The sequence below is a fragment of the Poromitra crassiceps genome (assembly GCF_964638095.1).
Source record: "Poromitra crassiceps genome assembly, chromosome: 1".
Classification (NCBI taxonomy): Eukaryota; Metazoa; Chordata; class Actinopteri; order Beryciformes; family Melamphaidae; genus Poromitra; species Poromitra crassiceps.
In genome coordinates, this window is record NC_139623.1 from 97,095,416 (window position 1) to 97,116,817 (window position 21,402).

Genomic DNA, 21,402 nt, shown 5'->3' on the forward strand with positions numbered 1-21,402 from the left:
AGCTACAGAGGAGCAGTCTGATGATGTGCAGGTGAAGCGTGGGTGAAGATCTGGAGGTATGTGTTATCTCATTTCTGCCTGACACCCCTTTATATAGTGGAGAGTGCGTTGCATAAACCCCTATTGTAACCCCTTTCCTCCCAACACACATACACACACACACACACACACACACACACACACACACACACACACACACACACACACACACACACACACACACACCTACACACACACACACACACACACACACACACACACACACACACACACACACACACACACACACACAAACCCTGGAGCTAGGATGAGTTCAAACATGAGAAGAGTCTCCAACAGCCACACCTGCCACAGCGAACAGGTGAACTTGTAGTCCAAATACATAAGGAGAGAAATGTACAGTGTCTGTTTGAAACTAACTAACTAACTAGTAAGAGAGAACAGCCACACAAAACATCTTTATAAATCACTGACAAGTCAAAGCAATTAAGAGAAACAAAGCAAAGAAGCAACATAACCTGCTAAGATATGAGTAGAGTTATACTGTCTGTCAGTTTGTTCCGTATGTTTTTGTAATTTTGAATACTTTGAAGTACTTGTGAACATCAGCCCAAAACTGAAAAAGAACAACAACAAACAAACAGTGATAAACAAAGCAGCATCTGTCCTCCAGTCCTTTCCGTGGGCAGAGAGCAGAGAATCAAATCCACCCGTCAGCAGTTACAACAGTAAACAGAGACACCACTGTAACACATATCCCCTTTGTGCATGTGTGTGTGTGCATCTGTCCGTGTCGTGCTTGTACATTGGAGAGGTGTGTACTTGATTATGGGTTGTTTTTGTTTTTGTTTTTTACAGAACATTGATTTATTCACCAACATCACATCTATGGCAGAGGTTGGGATGGGGTCCGGGGACCCCCCCAGGTGTCCTTGGGTTTCAGGGGGTCCCCAGCAAAAAGGGAAACCATTTATTTTCACTATAATTCCATCCTTTTTTCTGATACCCCCCCCCCCCCCCCCCACCCCATTTTCTCATCAATTGTACTTTGCAAATTTCCCCCTGCTGCCCCGGTCGCTGCTCCACCCTCTCCGCCGATCTGGGGAGAGCTGTAGACTAGCACCATGCTTCCTCCGACACATGCGCAGTCGCCAGCCGCTTCTTTTCAACTGACAGTGGGGAGCTTCACTGGCAGGACGTAGCATGTGGGAGGACCACACTATTCCCACCAGTTCCCTTCCGCCCGAAAAGGCACTCTGACTGACCAGGGGAGGCGCTGGTGCAGCGACCATGCAGGACACATACCCTTAATCCTTGTATGGACGCCCGACCAAGCCGGAGGTAACACGGGGGCACAAACCTGCGACCCTCGTGTTGGTAGGCAGGGAATCTACCGCTACACTACCCGGATGCCCCAATTCCATCCATAAGTAACACAATGACAGAATGTATGACTATTTTGGTCAGAGATCCCAAACCCCCCCAAGGTTTTGGGTTGGGTACAACAAACTTTCCAAAATAGTTAGAGTTGTCTGTAATTCTATTCTCATTAGTATTCTTCGCCTCTTCGCTGGAGACAGCTGTTTGAATAAGAGAGTGATGAGAAGAAGGTGATAGAGAGTTGGAAATAGATCAGTGGTCAGGGACAGGTAGATACATGCTACATACCACACCAGTTTAAACAGGCAGGCCATCTGTCACTCTTATTACTCTCTTATTAAAATTGCAAAAGAAAAAAATCCTTCCCAACTGATACAGAATAAATTAAGGGGGAATACTGAACTAAGTGTGTGAGTCTGATAACATTTTCCCTAACACCAACAAACACAGCAAAATTGTTACGGTAACAACAGAAATACCGTGAATTTACCTGTGAAGCTAAATGTAGAATTTAATTGTAATTTACAATGAGAAAATATTCCTGTCATATAAGAGCAAGAGTAGAAATAGTATATACCGTAAAGTATAGTAAATACCGCATCGCGGTTGTATGCCTGTGCCAACAAGTCAGCAGTCTACATCCATGTCTGTCTAGACTCATACAAGCACAAATACCTTGAAGCCCACAGCACAGTGGTGTGGCCATTCAGCCTTATGGTACGGCTAATCGTTTTTCAAAATGGAAAATGGTCCTACCCCTACCCCAAAACCACCCACTTCACCCCAACCACTCCCCCTACCCACCCCTCGAGCCCCGACTCTCTAATGCCTAACTATGGCCCATTTTCCCTAGTCCCACCCCTTACTGATCACGCCCCCTTCCACATCCCCCTGAGGAATGTCTAGGGCCTAGACATTCCTCCAACCCTCCCTTCGAATCCCGACTCTACCTCTGTATCCCAAGCTACAGCCCCTTTTCCACAGCCCCGCCCCTTCCTTGACCCCCACAGCCCCTCCCACCTACCAAATCCCCCTAGCCACTCTCTCTAGCCAGTAGCCACCCCTCGAATCCCAACTCTCTACAACCTTCCTATCCCTAGCTATGGCCCCTTTCACCTAGCCCCGCCCCCTTCTTTGAAGGAATGGACGGACATGCAGCCACAGTGACTTAATCATCTAATCAGTTCATCCTTGAGTCCAAGTGGACGTTTGAGGCAAATTCGAAGAAATCCCATCAATGCGTTGCTGAGATATCGCGTTAACAAACGTCGGATGGACGTATGTACGTACGTACATACAGATGTACCGGCATGTATGTACGTATGGATGGACATACTGTATGGACGGAGGCATAAAAAGGTTCTGTGTTAGAAATGTTGAATTTTTTAAATTGTATTAAATTTGTGAGCATTCATTAAATTATGAGCTCTGAACAGGGCCGGTTCCAGAACAAGATGACTAGGGATGCATCCTAGATAGGAAGGGGTGCACATGCACGGGCCGACATGTTATTTTTACTAAAAATAATGCATTTTACTATCATTTCAAGTAGAATGATACCAGCCAAGCAAGAATATTTCAAGTGTTTCAAGTGCTTTACTGAAATATTTGGACCGTATAATGATAATACAATTATCTCAACCTTAAAAGGTTACATATAGGTGCCAAAAAGCCATAAATTCACATCAAAGAACAAAGAAAAACAACAATTATAATTCAAGTTTTAACAGTAAGTGTGCATCTGCAGCATTTATTTATTTTTTATTTTTATTTTTTTACCACTCTTTTCAACTGAGCATGCAGACAATTAAAATAAGGGTGCAATGCGTGCTTTTGCACCCCTGTAAAACCAGGCCTGGCTCTGAATCATTAGAATCATCTGAATTTTAGAAAATCATCACAGAAAAAAGATTGAAGACTGAATGAATACTTTGGTCAGAGTCCACTGCCAAAATAAATCAGATTCTCTCCAACCCTGCTCCTTGATGGCATACTTCAGGAATGCTGGATCACGTGTCCTGGAGCTGGCAACATTCAGCTGTCCATAGCTGAAGACGGGGGCAGACTCCCACTTCTTTTTTGTGACATTACTGATCACTGATGATGTCACAGTTGGATTTATGACATCACTGATGATGTCACAGTGGGATTCATGATATCACTGATGATGTCACAGTGGGATTTATGACATCACGGATGATGTTACAGTGGGATTTATGACATCACAGTGGGACAATCACAGTGGGACAGAGAAACAGAAACAAACAGAGCCCCAGCTCCCATTTATATACTGACTGATGATGATGATGATGATGATGATGATGATAGATAGATCTAATGCTTAGTGTAACATTATTCCAGCATTTTAAAGAAAAAGCTTCATATGGGCTGCAAGAGTCTAAGATGGATGGATGGATAGATAGATAGATAGATAGATAGATAGATAGATAGATAGATAGATAGATAGATAGATAGATAGATAGGCTGAGAACTACTCAACCACATGCCATCCTATATATCTTACAGAAAAAATATCAATTATTCAAAATGATGTTATATATAGGATCGCCTGTTCTGTTCACATGGGAAACTGTAATGAGAAAAGAAGAAAGAGGGTAATTTGGAGATAATTATGGCATGTTCAGGGTTACCTAAGGGGATTAGGAAATGGAGGTGCACTGCATGAGTAGCCTGGGTAAACCCAGCCTCCACGTGACCTCTATGTGCTATGATAGCACATAGAGGTCACGTGGAGGCTGGGTTTACCCCCCAGGCTACTGCATGAGTGAAAGAAAAATCTATTTCAGTAGGGTTAGAAAATAGAGCCAGAACAGTGAGTGAAGAGAGGAGCTGCTCTCTCACAAGCTGCCACATGAGGTCAGGCTTTACAGACGAGGCTCCTGAACAGATCAGCGCAGACAGACTGATAACCCTGTCAGTCAGACACAGCACCTGGCCTGGCCCATCGGCCTGGGTGGGTCTACATGCATGGAACTATTTAAGGGGCAAAGGGAGAAGATTCACTAAATCTTAGGTGTTCCCTCACAGCCCCTTTTTTATTGAATTTGACAAGCTGCCCTGTGGGAAGCAATACAGAGTGCCCAGGGCCTCTGAAAAACATCCATTCATTCAGAAGGTATTTTAGTCCATTTTAATATACCTTGCTGCTATTGCAGTTATTTCTGGTCATTGCAGGTGTCGCTCCATACTGTTGACTTGCACTGCATACTTGGGGAGACTGAAAACTATTTCATTTTTGCTTGCCTGACTCTTTATCTTATAAGCCATGGCAAGTGAGAATTAAAATCTCTCCACCTGCCAAAAATGAGGAAAATGTGTGATTGATTACCCTCACCCGCTCTGTTAGGCTGTGTGTAACCCACTTTGTGTCAGCAGGTATATAGGCTGTGTCAGAGTGAGTGGGGCCCGGCTGCACCTGGGCTGGCTTGTACAAAGAGGCTCCTGGCTCCTGGCTTTCTTTGGGCCCTTCACATGGGGTTGGGTTTCTGTGAATACGACATGAGTCCAATTGAATGCCCCCAGCATGTGGTATTTGTGTGAGAAACATGTTGATATGGTGGTGATATCACTGGTGGGAAAATCTGGAACAGTATCCCAGTTGCAATAAGGGAATGCCCCACTAATCCAACCTTCAAAATAAACCTCAAGGAATGGCTCAAAATAAATCAACACTGCAACCATAACCAACCATAACTAATCAGCCCTCGTATGTCTCTACCCATGCACTTTTGTAGTTTCACACTTTTATCCCGCGCACTTTCGTTTTTAACGCACCATTATGTCCAGTTGGCCACATTGTTGTTTTTATTGGCATTTTTTCTACTGTATTCTGTTTTGATGTTGTCTTTTATCTTGTATGTTTTTTATGTCGAGGACTACGGATGCAAATGAGCTCTTAGCTAAATCCAGCATATTTACTGTTATCATATAGATAACTCTGTATAGGTAACTGTTCATTAATGTGTACTGTCCTGACCAAATAAACAAATAAAGTAAAGTAAATATTCCCAACGGTCTCATATTTTTTCCTCTGGTATTATGCATTTGCATTACAGTACCTGCATTAATGTAGTTAGCCGCTCACTAACACGAGTTCACGACTTCAAAATGAAGGCCGCATTTTTGAGGGAGAGAGAGGAGCCAAGCCAGCTCAGGTGCAGCCACTTATTCTTAACGAGCCCCACTCTGCCCCAGTTTACTTGCAGACACCAAGTGGGTTCAACAGCTACAGGCAAACAGGGTGTCGTCACAACTGATAACAGTGGTGATTTAGTGTTTGAACACTGAGAAGGCAGGTGGCTGGCCGGCATGTGTCAGTAGACTTATCGTTCATGGAGTTACTCTTCAAAGACTGTCATGAGATCAAATGGGCCGGCGGGGATATTGCGAAATTGAAAATAAGTATTACATTCATAAGGAAGTTCATTGACCCCCACCAAAAGGGGGGGGGGGGGACTATGACTACAGTATTTACTATTTGCTTGTTTTAAAATTTGAATAGAAAATATCAGTGCTTTATTCAGAAATGAATCCATTTGTCACATCAACAGCAAACAATTAGATTGAATAATTAAATAAAACACATACATCTTGTAGAGGCAAGTGAATAATTGTCACAGCAGTCATCCTAGCTGTAAAGGCAATATTTGTACAAGAATCTTATTCTTCCCTCACCTGATAATTGACAGTCTGATGACAAAATATAAGTTGCTATCTAGCCTGCATGGGGGGAGAGTGCAGAAGCTGCATAACCTTGAGCTGATAAGAGTGATTTACTTTCAGGAGATTTATTGATTTGAATACATTGACTGATCCAGCCATCATGTGCATCATGAGAATTGATAAGGGAAATGCATAGGACAAGACAATGGAGTCCGGACATTAATGGAGAGTGCACACACCAGTTATCTTTAGTTTATTCTCTTAAGAGAAGATCGAGGAGTTTTACTTTGTTAACATACATTAAATATTGAACATTAAAGTGTTGGAGTGCTTGATGGCTCTGAGCATATATACTTCTAATGAAGCATAGAGATAACATTTTTAACAGTATATAGTATAGGCAGACACCATTAGAATGGAAAAATCAATAATGCGGATGTTTAAAGAGCAGACTGTGAAGCACATAGTGGAAACCGAGATTGAACAGTAAGAGATGACTTCAATCCAGGAAGTATGATGCTACTCTATTCCTGACATCGACTCACAGGGTTATAAACAGGTTTCTGTTTGTTTGTGTCAGTGTGCATGCACGATTGCAAGTGTTTTGAATATGAATTGTGGTGTGTGTCCATTCAGAATTAATAACATTGATTCATAAAGTGGTCAAACAAAAAATGCTGTAATGTACTGTCAGTCAAATAACATGTAGAATGAAAAGTGATGTGAGGTTTGTTGCATTCTTGCTGGGACCAGAAAAGCACTTTATGTATAAAAAAAAGGGGGGGGGGGACACTAACAAGAGCTCTATTACCTTTATTTTCATTCATTTTAGATTGCTTTGCCTTGTCTTTGTTTTTACAGAAATAAAAAAGACAATCAGCATGATGCTAAGACCAATGAGGTTCACTTTCTGCAGGTATATAATAATGATGTAACACTGCAGCTGTAACAGATGTGTGGATGACAGAGTGAGATGATGTCTGATAGCTGATATTCACAGCCTGCAGCTGATTTCTATGGACAGACAGATGCAATACAAAATGTAACACAAAGGGTGTGCCAGTGTATAAACTTTATGCAGTCAATATTAATTAGCACCTTGACATTCCCCTGCAATTTATTGGAAATAGGTACAGTACAAGTGGCATACATAATACATGAGAAGAGTCTGGAATAACAATAACAATAATAAAAATAATAATAATAATCAGATACACTAGATTTCCAAATTTACTTTGTAGCTTTTATTTCCAAAGGTTCTGTGAAAACTATTGATCTGAGTTGTGCTGAATATATATATTTTCTATGTAGAAATACATGAAATGTCTTTGAATATGCTATGCTCACACTATTGTTAGAATATAAATTAAAATAATAATGAGAAACTTCATTGATCCCCACAGGGAAATTCTCTTTCCACTTCCCCTCCTCCACACAGAGGTCAGAGCAGTGCATCAGAGTCAGTGCCTTGCTCCAGGACACTTCAGCAGGGCTTGAGCTTGGGTGCTTTGTTTTGAAAGGTCTCCCTGCTGCCTCCAAGCAGGTGCTGTTGATGCATACATTGCATAGATGTCTTCTGTGTTACTGGTGATGAATCCATTTCATTGTCACATGAATTCTTCAGGTGTGTGGATGTAATTAGTAGACTACCTGCGTCCCATCAGTGTGTTGGATATAAGGCTGTTGAGTCTAGACTAGACCAGGTCAGTGAGGCTGGAGCGAGGGCTGACCGAGGCATCTGCCATGGTGAGGAACTCAACCCAGTTCTGGTAGAACCCTCGTGAATACTCTCCAGTGTCGATGACAAGTCCGTACAGTTGGCTCTGGCCCGTTTTGTTCCTCAGAGCGAGCTGCACCTCCCGCTCTGTCACATTGTAGCTGATATTGAGAACTTGTAACACCAGCAGGTGTAGCAATCCACCCGTGATAATACTGCTGTACCAGGCACAGGTGAAGCAAAGGGCTGTGCTGTAAACATAGTAGAATAATAAGGAGAAGTTAGTTTAGAAATAGTCGTTTCCTTCATTGATGTGGGTCAGTTGTTGAAATTATTTATTTGTGCAAACAACTGAGAACAAATTGCATTTTACAACAATAGCAATCATCCTGTTCGCAATAGCAGATACATTATAATGCTTTTTTGGCACTGGCTAGACAAGAACATCAATAAGAAGTGGGAAAGTATTATAGCTGTATTGTACAGCTCTACAATATCAACTTGTATAATTTTGTCTATCAAGCATGCATGCAGGTCTGATTTCACAGCAGCAATGACAGAATGAATGCATGAGTGAATAGTAACGCCACAACTGTATTATATAATGACAACTGTATTATATAAAACTATGTCAAATAGATAGCCTACGTAAAAAGACATGGAGTCGGCAGAGAGAAAAAGTGGACTTGTGTAGTGAACTGCCAATCTTGAGTTCTCAGTAACCTATCTTCCATCTGGTGGTCCGCCAGAGCATTTATTATTATTAGGGCCCGAGCACCCGAGCACCGGTGGCGAAGGCCCTATTTACATTCCAAAGGATTTTTTTTTTTCTTCTCCGTGTTCAAGCGCATTTTTGAGGGGCTAAACATGCTCAGGAAGTTGCCAAACTTTGCATACTTTTTCACCCTAACCCTCAGAAGTGGTGAAAAATTTCATATTTCAAGGGTCTTGCCATGGACGTGGCAAAATGGCTCGAGAGCGCCCCCTAGAAACATTTAACGGAATAGCCCTCACGCTATGTTTCACCTCCAGGTACAAAATTCGCAGGACACATGTATCATGTCCAGATTGACAGAAAAGTCTCTTGGTGCCATGACCTACACCGAAGTCAGCCATTTTGAATTTACTGTGCAATATTTTGGACGTTTCAGCCATTTCCAGGGGTCATACTTTAACAAACTCCTCCTACGGGGTTCATCGGATCCCCCTCTAACTTGCACAGCATATATCAGAGACCCCAATGATGAAAAGTTAGTAAAAGTTTGCATTTCCCATCAACGGCGTGGGCGTGGCCACGTGGCGAATATCCATGTCTCGCCATGAGACACGAAGTCACTGTCACTCGAATGCACATTGTCCTATCTGCTCCAAACTTGTCACGCATGATAAGTGTCCATGCCTGAAGATTTCTGCACATTAATATTCAGTTATACTCATAGCGCCACCTACTGGCAACAGGAAATGACATGTTTTACACTTAGATGAACTGCTCATAGTGGGTTGAACACATCCACCTCAGATGTGGTCAGAAAAGCCTTAACCACCCAATGAAGCTTCATTTTGGAGATTATGAGTGTTCATTGACCGGCGTGGGCGTGTCGACATGGCGAACGTTGATGTTTCGCCATCACACAGGAAGTTGGACGAACTCCATTGTAGATTGTCCAATCTGTGCCAAACTTCTTGTGTTTGAGAAGTGTCCCAGCCTGAAGACATCTATACGTCAATAGAGAGCCGCAGGAATGAGTCTGGAAAACATCGATGCTAACACTTCCGGGTTCTTCACTGTTTCTGCCTAAGGGATTTTTGAATGGGTGATATACAACAACACGCCGCAATTACCGGGTTTTCTCTAGCGTCACATAGCGGCCACAGGAAGTGACACGTAACGCTGCACAGTGTCCGAGACACATGGAAATTTAGAGCTGCGTCGCCATCCGTCGAGAGGCAGCGGCTGCGACATGGCCCGACGCGCACCGGGTGCGAGGGCCCACAACGCTGCTTGCAGCTTTATTATTATTATTTTTTTTACAGACATCAGTTTTTACATATACACATTAACCCTGAGTAGGCTTGGGCCGATTTTCGGAAATATTGCGATATTCGGGAAATATCACGATTTTGAAAATCTAATTTCAGAGGCTGTAGTGCAGTAGTGGGCTCCGTTTTAAAGCCAGATTGAAGTTTCTGGTATCATATGAAACTAGAAGACCTAAGGCATCGATTACCAACCATGTAATGCAGTGATACTCAACCCGAGGCTCTACTACAGCCACATGCGGCTCCTTTATGGGTAGTTGTGGCCCTTTTAAGTCCTACTATAAATAAATAAATAAATAAATAAATAAATAAATAAATAAATAAATAAATAAATAAATAAATAAATAAATAAATAAATAAAAAAATAAAAAAATAAAAATCTAAAAAAAATAAAGGGAGTTTTTGTGGATTGTGGCTCTTGCAACAATTTCTTTTTGTCAATGTGGCTCCTGAGTAGGTCAAGGTTGAGTACCACTGATGTAATGTTGTCAGGAAGGTGGCTAAATAACGCTCTAAAGTTAGGCTAAATTTAGGCTAAACATTTTCAAAGGGGTCCTCTTTTTAACAGCCTGATGTTGGCAGGTGTGTGTGTGTGTGTGTGTGTGTGTGTGTGTGTGTGTGTGTGTGTGTGTGTGTGTGTGTGTGTGTGTGTGTGTGTGTGTGTGTGTGTCCGTTTTGAACATGTAGCCTTATGTTATTATTTAGCCTTTCTGATGCTATTGCATGGTTAAATCAGCAACATTTATTTTATGGGGGGGGGGGGGGGGTTGTTGGCATCCGCAGTGGAAGTGGTCCTTGGGAAATTTGGTTTGGTAGCCTAGTCGTACTTGGTCTGAAAAGTTTGGGAACCCCTGTTCTACAAGATTGACACGGCCTTGTTGCTCATGCTATTGATTGTATTTTTTCTAATAGGTTTATTGTAAAAAAAATGTAATGATGAAAAAGCTGTTATGACCTATATTTATTTTGATATTTATAATTTACAATGCTGTACTGTATAAACCTGTGGCCCTGTAGCAGAGAAAGTGTGTGTGAGAGTAGGCTAAAGTACCTATAGTGAGTGTAGACCCCGGGACAGTAGAGCAGAGCAGTCATCAGGTGCTGTCTGGGACAGATGCTGCGCAGCACCAGGCTGATCCCATACAGGGACGTCAGCAAGAACACACAGAGGCTCAGCACGAAGCTGCGGTGGTTGGCCTGTCCCACACAGCTGTTTATCCTGCATCACACATGCGCGCGCACACACACACACACACACACACACACACACACACACACACACACACACACACACACACACACACACACACACACACACACACGTAGTGTCATCTTGCAAAGGTATTCCAGGCAAAAGTAGTGATGTAAAATAAATAATTACACAACGGTTATAAAGTACAGTAAACAAGACAACTAAGGCCACACACACACACACACACACACACACACACACACACACACACACACACACACACACACACACACACACACACACACACACACACACACACACACACACACACACACACACAGGGGTGACCCCAAATAGTCGACGACTCAAGCGCCATTCAAAGGAGCTTGATTTGTCCTCCAATCTCACAGTTGAATAGTCACAAAATGTGGTTATGAAACAAGGATAATTCCATTCTGGTTATATGGTGGTGCTGAATGTCTGATTTTACATAGAATTGTTTGGTTTCTCCCAATAGATCGTGATATATAGCCTATTTTGGTATAAGTACCATAAAACCACTATAAAACCAAGTCCCAATTAAACAAACAAATCAAACAAGCCCATGCCAATGGATTTTATGATTGCCAGATAGTCATATAAAGAAAGAGAGAGAAAAAAAGAATAGTTGAATATATTCGTATTGGATATTTTTGCGCCATACGCTTATTCTCTTTGTAATGATACAATGACAAGGTTTAAATGTCGATTGTTTTGGAGGTTATTCTCAACCATATTGAATGAACCAATTAAAGAACCAACATTACAGCTCTTTTTGTATGTGGCCTCCCCCACTCAAACCGCCAAAATAATGTTATTATTTAAAGAAGTCAATTTCCATGTCTAGTCAAAGATTCTATTGTACAATTTCTTCTAAAAGTCTGCATCCCCTCACCAGATGGTGCGATCAATGCAAAGCGTGATGCGGGGTGTGAGGTGGAGTGGTTCTTGTCCTACACTATGCTTTTAGCTTCACTTTACTTGCTTTATTTGCTAGCTGAAGGTGTCTCTGTTGATGTATCTACAGTAGATGACATCAATCATTAACCGACTGTCCTGGTTTGAAGTCACTTCAACCTAAGTTGAATCTGTGTGTCTTTTCAGCCTGGTTTGTATATGTGAGCATTTCTGTGACCATGTGACCACATGTGACTATGTAGAATCCAGGTCCAAACAAATTCTATAGCAGAGCTTAAGGGGGCTTTGATCTGTTATTAAATGCGTGCACTTAATAAAGTAGCTAATAAACTGACTGCTGAGTGTTATGGTGCGATGGTAAGTTTGATCTGTTATTAAATGCGTGCACTTAATAAAGTAGCTAATAAACTGACTGCTGAGTGTTATGGTGTGATGGTAAGTTTGATCTGTTATTAAATGCGTGCACTTAATAAAGTAGCTAATAAACTGACTGCTGAGTGTTATGTGTTATGTTATGATGTCTCCAGTTTCCCTATTACGGAAGGAAACAAGGAGTGGAATGTAGAATCTATGTTGAAGCTATTTTTGTTGCTGTGAAGTTATAATGCAGTATCTATCTACTTCTTTCTGAATGACATTATTCTTCTGCTGCTGCAATAGTACGTATAACTGAATGACAATAGACCATTTTCACAGCAGCCATCTGACGTGCCAATGCAGGGTATGAACACATTAATGATGGTTCCATTCCATTTAGGTGTTCCAGTGGCAGCGCCCAATTATTGTTATTGGTTACACCTGTGTTTACCCTGCTTTGACATGTCAAAATGGCTGCTGTGAAAAGGGTCTATTAATGACTCATTGCCCCTCTGTGGCATAATCTGACCCACCAGATACAGTGGTGGTCCAGACGCTGGACACAGGCTCCGCAGGTTCGACAATGTCCCGCCCGTGGGGGACGTGTCATTTTGCAAACAGCACACCTGCTCCCTTTTGCAGCCAGCAGAGCCTCTGTCGGTGGCTCCACTGAAGATCCATCCAGGCGAGGGGAGACATTGTCCGGCTCTTGGCTCTGACTGTGTGACCCGGCTGGGAAAGTCCTCCTCACAAAGCCCGGGCCCCTCTTGGTGTGAACGAGAGACATGAGAGTGAGGATCATCCCAGAGGTCACAGCGATCACCTGCAGCTGACTGACATCCCCGCGGGGTAAGATCTCTGTGATGAAGAGGTAGTACATGTAGGCCAGAGAGTAGAGCGAGAGGGTGAGGAAGAAGAGGGTGCGTCTCTTCCTCCGATGGGTGGCGTAGTAATACCACAGCACCAGACCGGGCAGGGCAGTCAGGACGATGACCCCCAGCAGCACGTGCAGCGCGGCCACTCGCAGCAGCACGGGCAGCAGCAGTAGAGCTGGGACCACAGACATCTCCAGCTTGTCCATCATGGCCATGAGGAGAGGCCACTGACACCCACTCTGATCAGGTTTGCCTTTCAGCCACCTAGCGAGTGAGCGGAGAGTCAAGTCAAGTTTATTTGAATAGCCCTAATTCATAAGCATGTCTGAGAGGGCTTTACAGAGAATGTGTCTAGCTAGGTCCATCTAAGCACTATCAATAAGCAGGATTGAGCAATCTTATAAAGAGAGAGAGAGAAGGGGGGGAGGGAGGGAGGGACAGAGAAGAGAGAAAACAGAACAAGTAGGGTATATTTGGGCTGGTCACAATAGAGAGGAGAGGAGGCAGCGAGGATAATGACTAAGTCAGAGTTCCCACACCTTCTTAAACATCAAATTCAAGGACTTTTCAAGGACTTTCAAAGCCCAATTCCCATAGAATCCATGGACCCAACACAGCATAGCATGAGACATGGATCAAGGTGAATGACTGTTACAACACTGATAATATTTATAATGAGAACCAGCTGTACAGAAGCTCACAACAATGAAAAAGAGAGGCTTGTGAACATTTCTCAGCTGTGCTGTGTTAAACCTATTTACTAATGTTAAGTAGGCCTAATAAACATCAAAATAACTTACATTTCTATTCTTGCACAAAAAGTATAATTTCAAGCATTTTCAATGTCTATTTTCAAAAACTTTCAAGGCCCTGATTTTTTCCTCAAATTCACAAACTTTCAAGGATTTGCAGGACTTGTGGGAAGTTGGGAACCCTGTAAGATTCTAATTATGAATGGAGTTCATTATTATTTTGATTTATGATTTTGTCTCCCTCTACCCCTTCTTACCTATTGATTTTGTCCCCCTCACTCCATCTTACCTGTTGATTTTGTCCCCCTCACTCCATCTTACCTGTTGATTGTGTCCCCCTCACCCCATCTTACCTGTTGATTTTGTCTCCCTCTACCCCTCCTTACCTGTTGATTTTGTCTCCCTCTACCCCTTCTTACCTGTTGATTTTGTCTCCCTCACTCCATCCTACCTGTTGATTTTGTCTCCCTCTACCCCTTCTTACCTGTTGATTTTGTCTCCCTCACCCCATCTTACCTGTTGATTTTGTCTCCCTCTACCCCTTCTTACCTGTTGATTTTGTCCCCCTCACTCCATCTTACCTGTTGATTTTGTCTCCCTCTACCCCTTCTTACCTGTTGATTTTGTCCCCTCACCCCATCTTACCTGTTGATTTTGTCCCCCTCTACCCCTTCTTACCTGTTGATTTTGTCCCCCTCACTCCATCTTACCTGTTGATTTTGTCCCCCTCACCCCATCTTACCTGTTGATGTTGTCCCCCTCACCCCATTTTACCTGTTGATTTTGTCCCCCTCTACAACTTCTTACCTGTTGATTTTGTCCCTGTCACTCCATCTTACCTGTTGATTTTGTCCCCCTCACCCCATCTTACCTTTTGATTTTGTCCCCCTCACCCCATCTCACCTGTTGATTTTGTCCCCCTCTACCCCTTCATACCTGTTGGTTTTGTCCCCCTCACTCCATCTTACCTGTTGATTTTGTCCCCCTCACCCCATCTTACCTGTTGATTTTGTCCCCCTCACCCCATCTTACCTGTTGAAAATCCCCCTCTACCCCTTCTTACCTGTTGATTTTGTCCCCCTCACCCCATCTTACCTTTTGATTTTGTCCCCCTCTACCCCTTCTTACCTGTTGATTTTGTCCCCCTCTACCCCTTCTTACCTGTTGATTTTGTCCCCCTCTACCCCTTCTTACCTGTTGATCCTGTCCCCCTCACCCCATCTTACCTGTTGCAGGCGTCATCCAGATCTTCACAGCAGCATCCATACTGGTCGATGTCACACTCACAGCAGCACATGGGATCCTCCGGCTCTGGAGGCTTCAACCTCTCCCATTTCATGATGGCTTGCTAAAGCGGAATTTTTCTTTTTCTGTGTTTCTGTGCAAACAATCTATCAATAAAAACACAACAACAACAACAACAACAACAACAACAACAACAACAACAACAACAACAACAACATTGTATTAAAACCTAGTACTGTGACTATAACTCACAGAATTATAGATCATTAGTGTAAATTGTATAAAAAAGAGAGTAACTCACTGTATCACTGCTGAATGGAAATTCATAATTATGCATCATTAGGCATGGTAATAATTTAAGGAGTGAAAACAAAAAGTAAAAAAGAACAGAATTTCTACTTAAAAATATAGACTGTGACGCGATCAATAACAATGCTCTGTACAAAAAGGTTTTATTGATTAATAGGTTCAAATGTTTTTTCCTGTGCTCAGGCAATTTCCTGCAATTAGTGTCTAAACATACACTCACTGAGGGCCAAGTAGCCTGGGTAAACCCAGCCCCCAGTGACCTGCTCTCAGGCTGGTCAGACCTGCTCACGAGCCACGTAGTGACTGGTAACTCTGAGAGCAGGTCACGTGGGGGCTGGGTTTACCCAGGCTAAGGGCCAAGTGCCGGCGGCCCCCCTGACCCTGACTGACCAACCCCTCCCCTCTTCATGTCTCCATGACTGAGATGCAAAGATGCCAAACAGCACAAACTGTGAAACTCATACACAGATGTAAAGATGCCAAACAGCACAAACTGTGAAATTATACTCATACACAGGTGTAAAGATGCCAAACAGCACAAACTGTGAAACTCATACACAGGTGTCAAGTTGTTAAACTTCTTTCCCGGGATGATGCTGAAAGATTAACCCATGCATTTGTAACAAGTCATCTAGATTATTGTAGGCCTAATGCTCTACTTACTGGTGTTCCAAAAAAGTATTAATAAATTGAGATTGGTTCAAAATGCAGCAGCCAGAATACTCACAAACACTAAGAAATGTGATCATATTACTCCTGTTTTAAAATCATTACACTGGCTGCCGGTTGATTTTAGAATTGATTTTAAGGTGCTTTTATTGGTTTTTAAAGTCATGCATGGACTTGGCCCTGTCTATTTTAATGACCTCGTATCAAAATATGTTCCTGTCAGAGCCCTGAGGTCCTCAGATTCCCTCCAATGATCTATTCCACTGTCTAGAACTAAAACATATGGAGAGGCTGCTTTTAGTTCCTATGCCCCTAGACTGTGGAATAACCTTCCTTTAGAAATCAGACTTTCTTCTTCAGTCGATATTTTTAAGAAAAATCTGAAGACCTACCTCTAGAAAAGGGCATTCTGTTAGAAACCATCGTTTTCACTTATTTTAAATTGTACCATATTTCCTGTCATTCATTTTTATGCTTATTATATGCTTTTCTCATTTTACCACTATTCTGTTTTTTTTTACTGTTTTGTGTGTTTTGCTGACATTTTATTTCACTATTTTATCTTTCTGTAAAGCACATTGATTGGCATTTTATGTTTGAAATGTGCTATATAAATAAAGTTTATTATTATTATTATTATTATTATTAAAGAGCACCAGGAAGAACATTCATTTTGTTTTACAGATCACTATTACAGTAGGCTTAACATGTACAACCATGATGGCCAGTCCAACATAAACTCTACTGTACAAATGTGCCAACACAATGTGCCAACACAGAAATATCTACACACAAATAGAAAACAACAATACTTATAAAACACTTTTTCTATAATCCTTTTCTGAAAGCAAAATTCACAAAGCACACAACTGAGAATTGTAAAGCAAATGAATGTATACATACAACTAAATATACAACACAATCATAAAAGTTGTTGGCTCGACTGTATTTCTACAATAAAAGGGATGGGCTGGAGTGACCTATAAGATATTGTTTGTTTTAAAATTATCAAACATAATTACCATAATTAGAAGTTTCTCTGTCCTGTTATCCCCAAGAGCTACTAATGTAATTTGTTGAAACAAGGCCACTAAGTCCACAGGGACCAACTATCTGGGCCAACAAACCCTGATCCTCCACAGCCAAATGATAGAATGTATTTGAGTTATTGTCAGTGTTTTTGTTCTTTATTATAGTCAGGTTTATAGGTTTGTCCTCCAGTATATCTCTCTGATTTAGAGTGGAATTAAAATCACACAAAATTCAGAAACAAAAACAAAAACATAGACTTAATTGGATTAGGTTTTCCCATAAATTTGTCATACTCTTCCCAATTCCTAATGGAGCTCAATACAGTATGACTTTATATCATGTTGTAGTATCTACTGACATAATGCTTTCTGCACATAACACAAGTCTTTCTATAGGCAAATATATCTTCATGTGTTCTTTGTTAACTTACCTTATTTGTTCCCAAACCAAGAATGCAAATTGATCAATAAATGTGGGCTTCAATCTTGCAAAGATCCAATAATCCAATAAGTCCAATAAGTTATAAAAGTCAGATCTTTACTTTCCAGTAAAAAGTTGTGATCTTCTCCTCATCACGACATCCTTTTTCTGATTGATGGAGGCAAAAAGAAGAAACGAAAGCCTATTTAATCATCAGTCATTTGTGTTGAAAACGGAGATTGGCACGCTGCTGCCCCGATGGCGCTGCAGTGACACCCTATCAGAGCAGAGGGATGGTTGTCATTTCATGGGTTCCCACGGTGGAAGTGTCGCAACAGAAAGCAAGTTCCTCTGAAGGGCACATAACTCGGACTCCTCTTGACAAGTGGTTTGCACCAGCTAGACATTGCGTTGCACCTGCCAGCTCACTTCCCAAAGACCACCATCTTCCTTGTTTTTCAGTAAATAGTTCAAAAGTCTTTCCTCTAACACTTTGCCTATTTTTGCTTTATAGCCTCTATCAGTTAGCATTTTAGATTTTAGTGCTGGCATGCTTGGTCAATGTATGTGCTGCCTCAATTGGCTGAGGAAGCTATACTGTGCCAGCGATCTGTCATGTCCCTCTCTGCAGCTGAGGGACTATGTTGAGGTGTTCAGAAGTCCAACGGTAGTCCTGATAATCCACCCTGAGCAGAGTAGATATGAGAAACATGACAGGCACTCATGAGATATGAGAGTGAGTGGTGATCCACGGGGCAGCCCCACCCTATGGGATCATATTTCCTCCCACAGGGAACCTGACCTTGCTGCTCACACATGCAAGACACTGGAAGAGTGTGTGTGATGGGAGGCAGCTAGGACCCTGAGGGTCCAGAGCAGCTCCTGATATGAGCCAGTGTTTTTATACATGACACTATGTGTATGGCATTATTGACAACAATTAATTGTGACACTTAATTGATCCCTGTAGGGAAATTATCTTTTTGGTTGCCCCATTCCAGGGAGGTCAACAGTCAGGCTCAGCACTACTGGAGCTGTTTGAGTGTCTTGTCCTGGGACACTTCAGCAGGGGCGCTTGGTTGCCAACACAGGGCTTGAACCCTGCTTCCCTATTCCTATTCATAAAACAAAACATAGGCTTCTCTTGTAGATGACTAGTTAATAACATGGAATTCATGTGATAAACAGTGATCATATAACTTGATATTTCAGTTTGCAGGAGTCTCGCAGTGCCACCAGCTGAACACAGTTCAACAACAACGTCAACAGTTGTGCTCTGTTTACAGGAAGGCTAATAAACTGCTCCACCCCTAAGCTAAGAGCCACTGAACTGTGACAATGCAACTCAAGTAACCTAAACCCTGAATATAGCTGTAAGATGCTATAATATCAAGTGTAGTGGCAGCCATGTGGTTAGAGCAATAGAAGCAACAGGTTGTTTTGATTTGTTGTTCAGAATTGACAGCTCAATGAATTGAAAAAAAAAACACACACACACAAGAATGAGAAGATAGGAAACACCATGAAGTTCAAGAAGTGGACCAGTGTCTGCTCCGGACTGATTCATGGAGAGCACAACTGAGTCCTCCAGAGTTAAGATAACTTGCAGTCACATTTACTAAATTCAAACACATCAAAGGAGCGCTTTAGAATTTTATTTTCTTTGAAGTTGTCAAACCATCCTCCAAGTACAACTAATTATATGTTTGCTTCAAGAACAACCACGCAACAATCAAAATCAAATGATGCAAAGGCACTATTATCTTTTGATTATTTGATGGCAGACACACGGACACACACATTCAGTCCACGGACTGAATGCAATGATGCTCGCCTCGCTCCACTTTCACATTAGAGACCCTTTTTTGCTGTGAAATTGTTAATAGATGTTCTTGCTTTCCTTTTCCTAATCTTTTACATACTCACCATGTCAGCCATGACAGTTTGATGGAGGGGAGGAGCATTAGAAACTGAGCCTAGGATATTCAAAGACCACTGAAACCTCCTAACCTAATGTCCACGCTGACGCTGGATGGACTGAATCAATGCAGAGAAAGACGCTGCCCTTGCTCCTGTGGGCTATGGCTCCATTAGTGTTGATGGAGGCCGGAAACTGAGATACAGGCTCTAATCTATTTTGGTGGGATTAATGCAGTCGGTTGTAGACAGTGGAGTGGACAACTAGCACACATTGAAGATTACACATCCTATAAACTGTCTAGTCTGCACTACATGTTACATTTGCAACCAACAAACAGTGAAGGTACTGCACTTCTTCACAACATTGTTAAGACCAAATATGTTTGCCTGTCATGTTTGTATGGCACCACTGAGGTGTTCCAATCATTCTGCGACATGTACCTTATGTTTGTACAATGCACATGATGAATGTGGTTATGAGACAATTTCCGGTAATCAACTAAATCATCGTTGAGATAACAAAATTATACTGAAATTGATCAATTACAAAAATGAGCCTTTCCCTAACAGAGTAACCCTACTGCATAATGTGTGTGTGTGTGTGTGTGTGTGTGTGTGTGTGCGCGCGTGCGCCCGTCTCGCCTATAGTTCTCTCTTTCAGTGAGTGTGAGTGTGTGTTTTCATGGCACCAAATACAGAGGTAATAATGTAAGATGAACGCCCCACGACCTTCCCTGTCACACCAGTTGTGTATAGCAGTCATCAATAAAAGTAATGACGGCAGGGCATATTTAAAACCACACATCCCGGGCTTAACAGTGGTTGCAGGCTGGAGAAGTTGGCATGTGAACAAAGGATTGCTGGCTCAAACCCCTGGCCTGACCTGACCTGGAAAATCTACAATACATGGCCAAAGGTATGTGCCGTGGACACCTGTTAGTCCAACATCCAAAGTGACTACAGCTAGAACAGCTATAATAGCCTCCACTCTTTAGGAATGCTTTCTGCTAGATGTTGGAAGCCACAAGAGGCAGGCACTGATGAGGGGCTGATTAGGCCTGGCTTGCAGTCGGCGTTCCAGTTCATCTCAAAGGTGCTGGATGGGGCTGAGGTCAGCTCAGGACAGAGCAGACAAGTTCTTCCACATTCACCTTGCTTTGTGCACCAGGGCATCGCCATGCTCAAACAGAAAACGGCCTTGAAGTTGAAAGCACACAATCATCTATGTAGAATGTCACTGTATGCTGTCGAGTTAAGATTTCCCTTGAGTGGATCCGAGGGGCTTTGAACCACGAGATTCCTCCTCCAGCAAACTTTATAGTTGGGACTATTATGCATTTGGGCAGTCCGGACACCATATCCAATTCCGGACACTTGGTCACTTGTGTAATTTCCCGTGTTTACCGGCATTTTTATCCGGAGTTCCCACATGCCCTATAATGTTAGTGAGGGTGTGTGCGGCGGTGGTTTCGGAGCTGCCTGTTTATTTGCCTCAATGAGGCCCAGTGTACACAGTGTACGCATAGTGTACACTTTATTTGCCTCAACACTGCCTCAATAAAAGTAAGTGTCCGGAATTGGATACAAATTTTAATAAGTGCGCTATCATCCATTTGCAGGGATGGGAAGAAAATAAATTACAAGGTCAGACTGCCAGATGGTGAAGGGTGATAATTTATCACTCCACAGAACATGTTTCCACTGCCCCAGACCAGCCCAACAGCAGCTCAGCTCTTCACTACTACTGCCAATGTTTGTCTATGGAGATGACATGCCTGTGTGCTTCATTTTACACTACTACTGCCAATGTTTGTCTATGGAGATGACATGCCTGTGTGCGTCATTTTACACTAC

General features: G+C 42.4%; 1 protein-coding gene across 1 annotated transcript; it reads right to left on the bottom strand.

Annotated features, from left to right (window-relative positions):
- Nucleotides 1-7,757: 7,757 nt before the first annotated feature.
- zdhhc23a (zDHHC palmitoyltransferase 23a) lies at nucleotides 7,758-15,292 on the bottom strand (the record flags this gene model as incomplete). Its single annotated transcript, XM_083649203.1, has 4 exons — nucleotides 7,758-8,031; nucleotides 10,872-11,039; nucleotides 12,860-13,465; nucleotides 15,180-15,292. The coding sequence occupies 4 exons, from the start codon at nucleotides 15,290-15,292 to the stop codon at nucleotides 7,758-7,760; spliced, it is 1,161 nt and encodes a 386-aa protein (XP_083505329.1).
- Nucleotides 15,293-21,402: the final 6,110 nt, after the last annotated feature.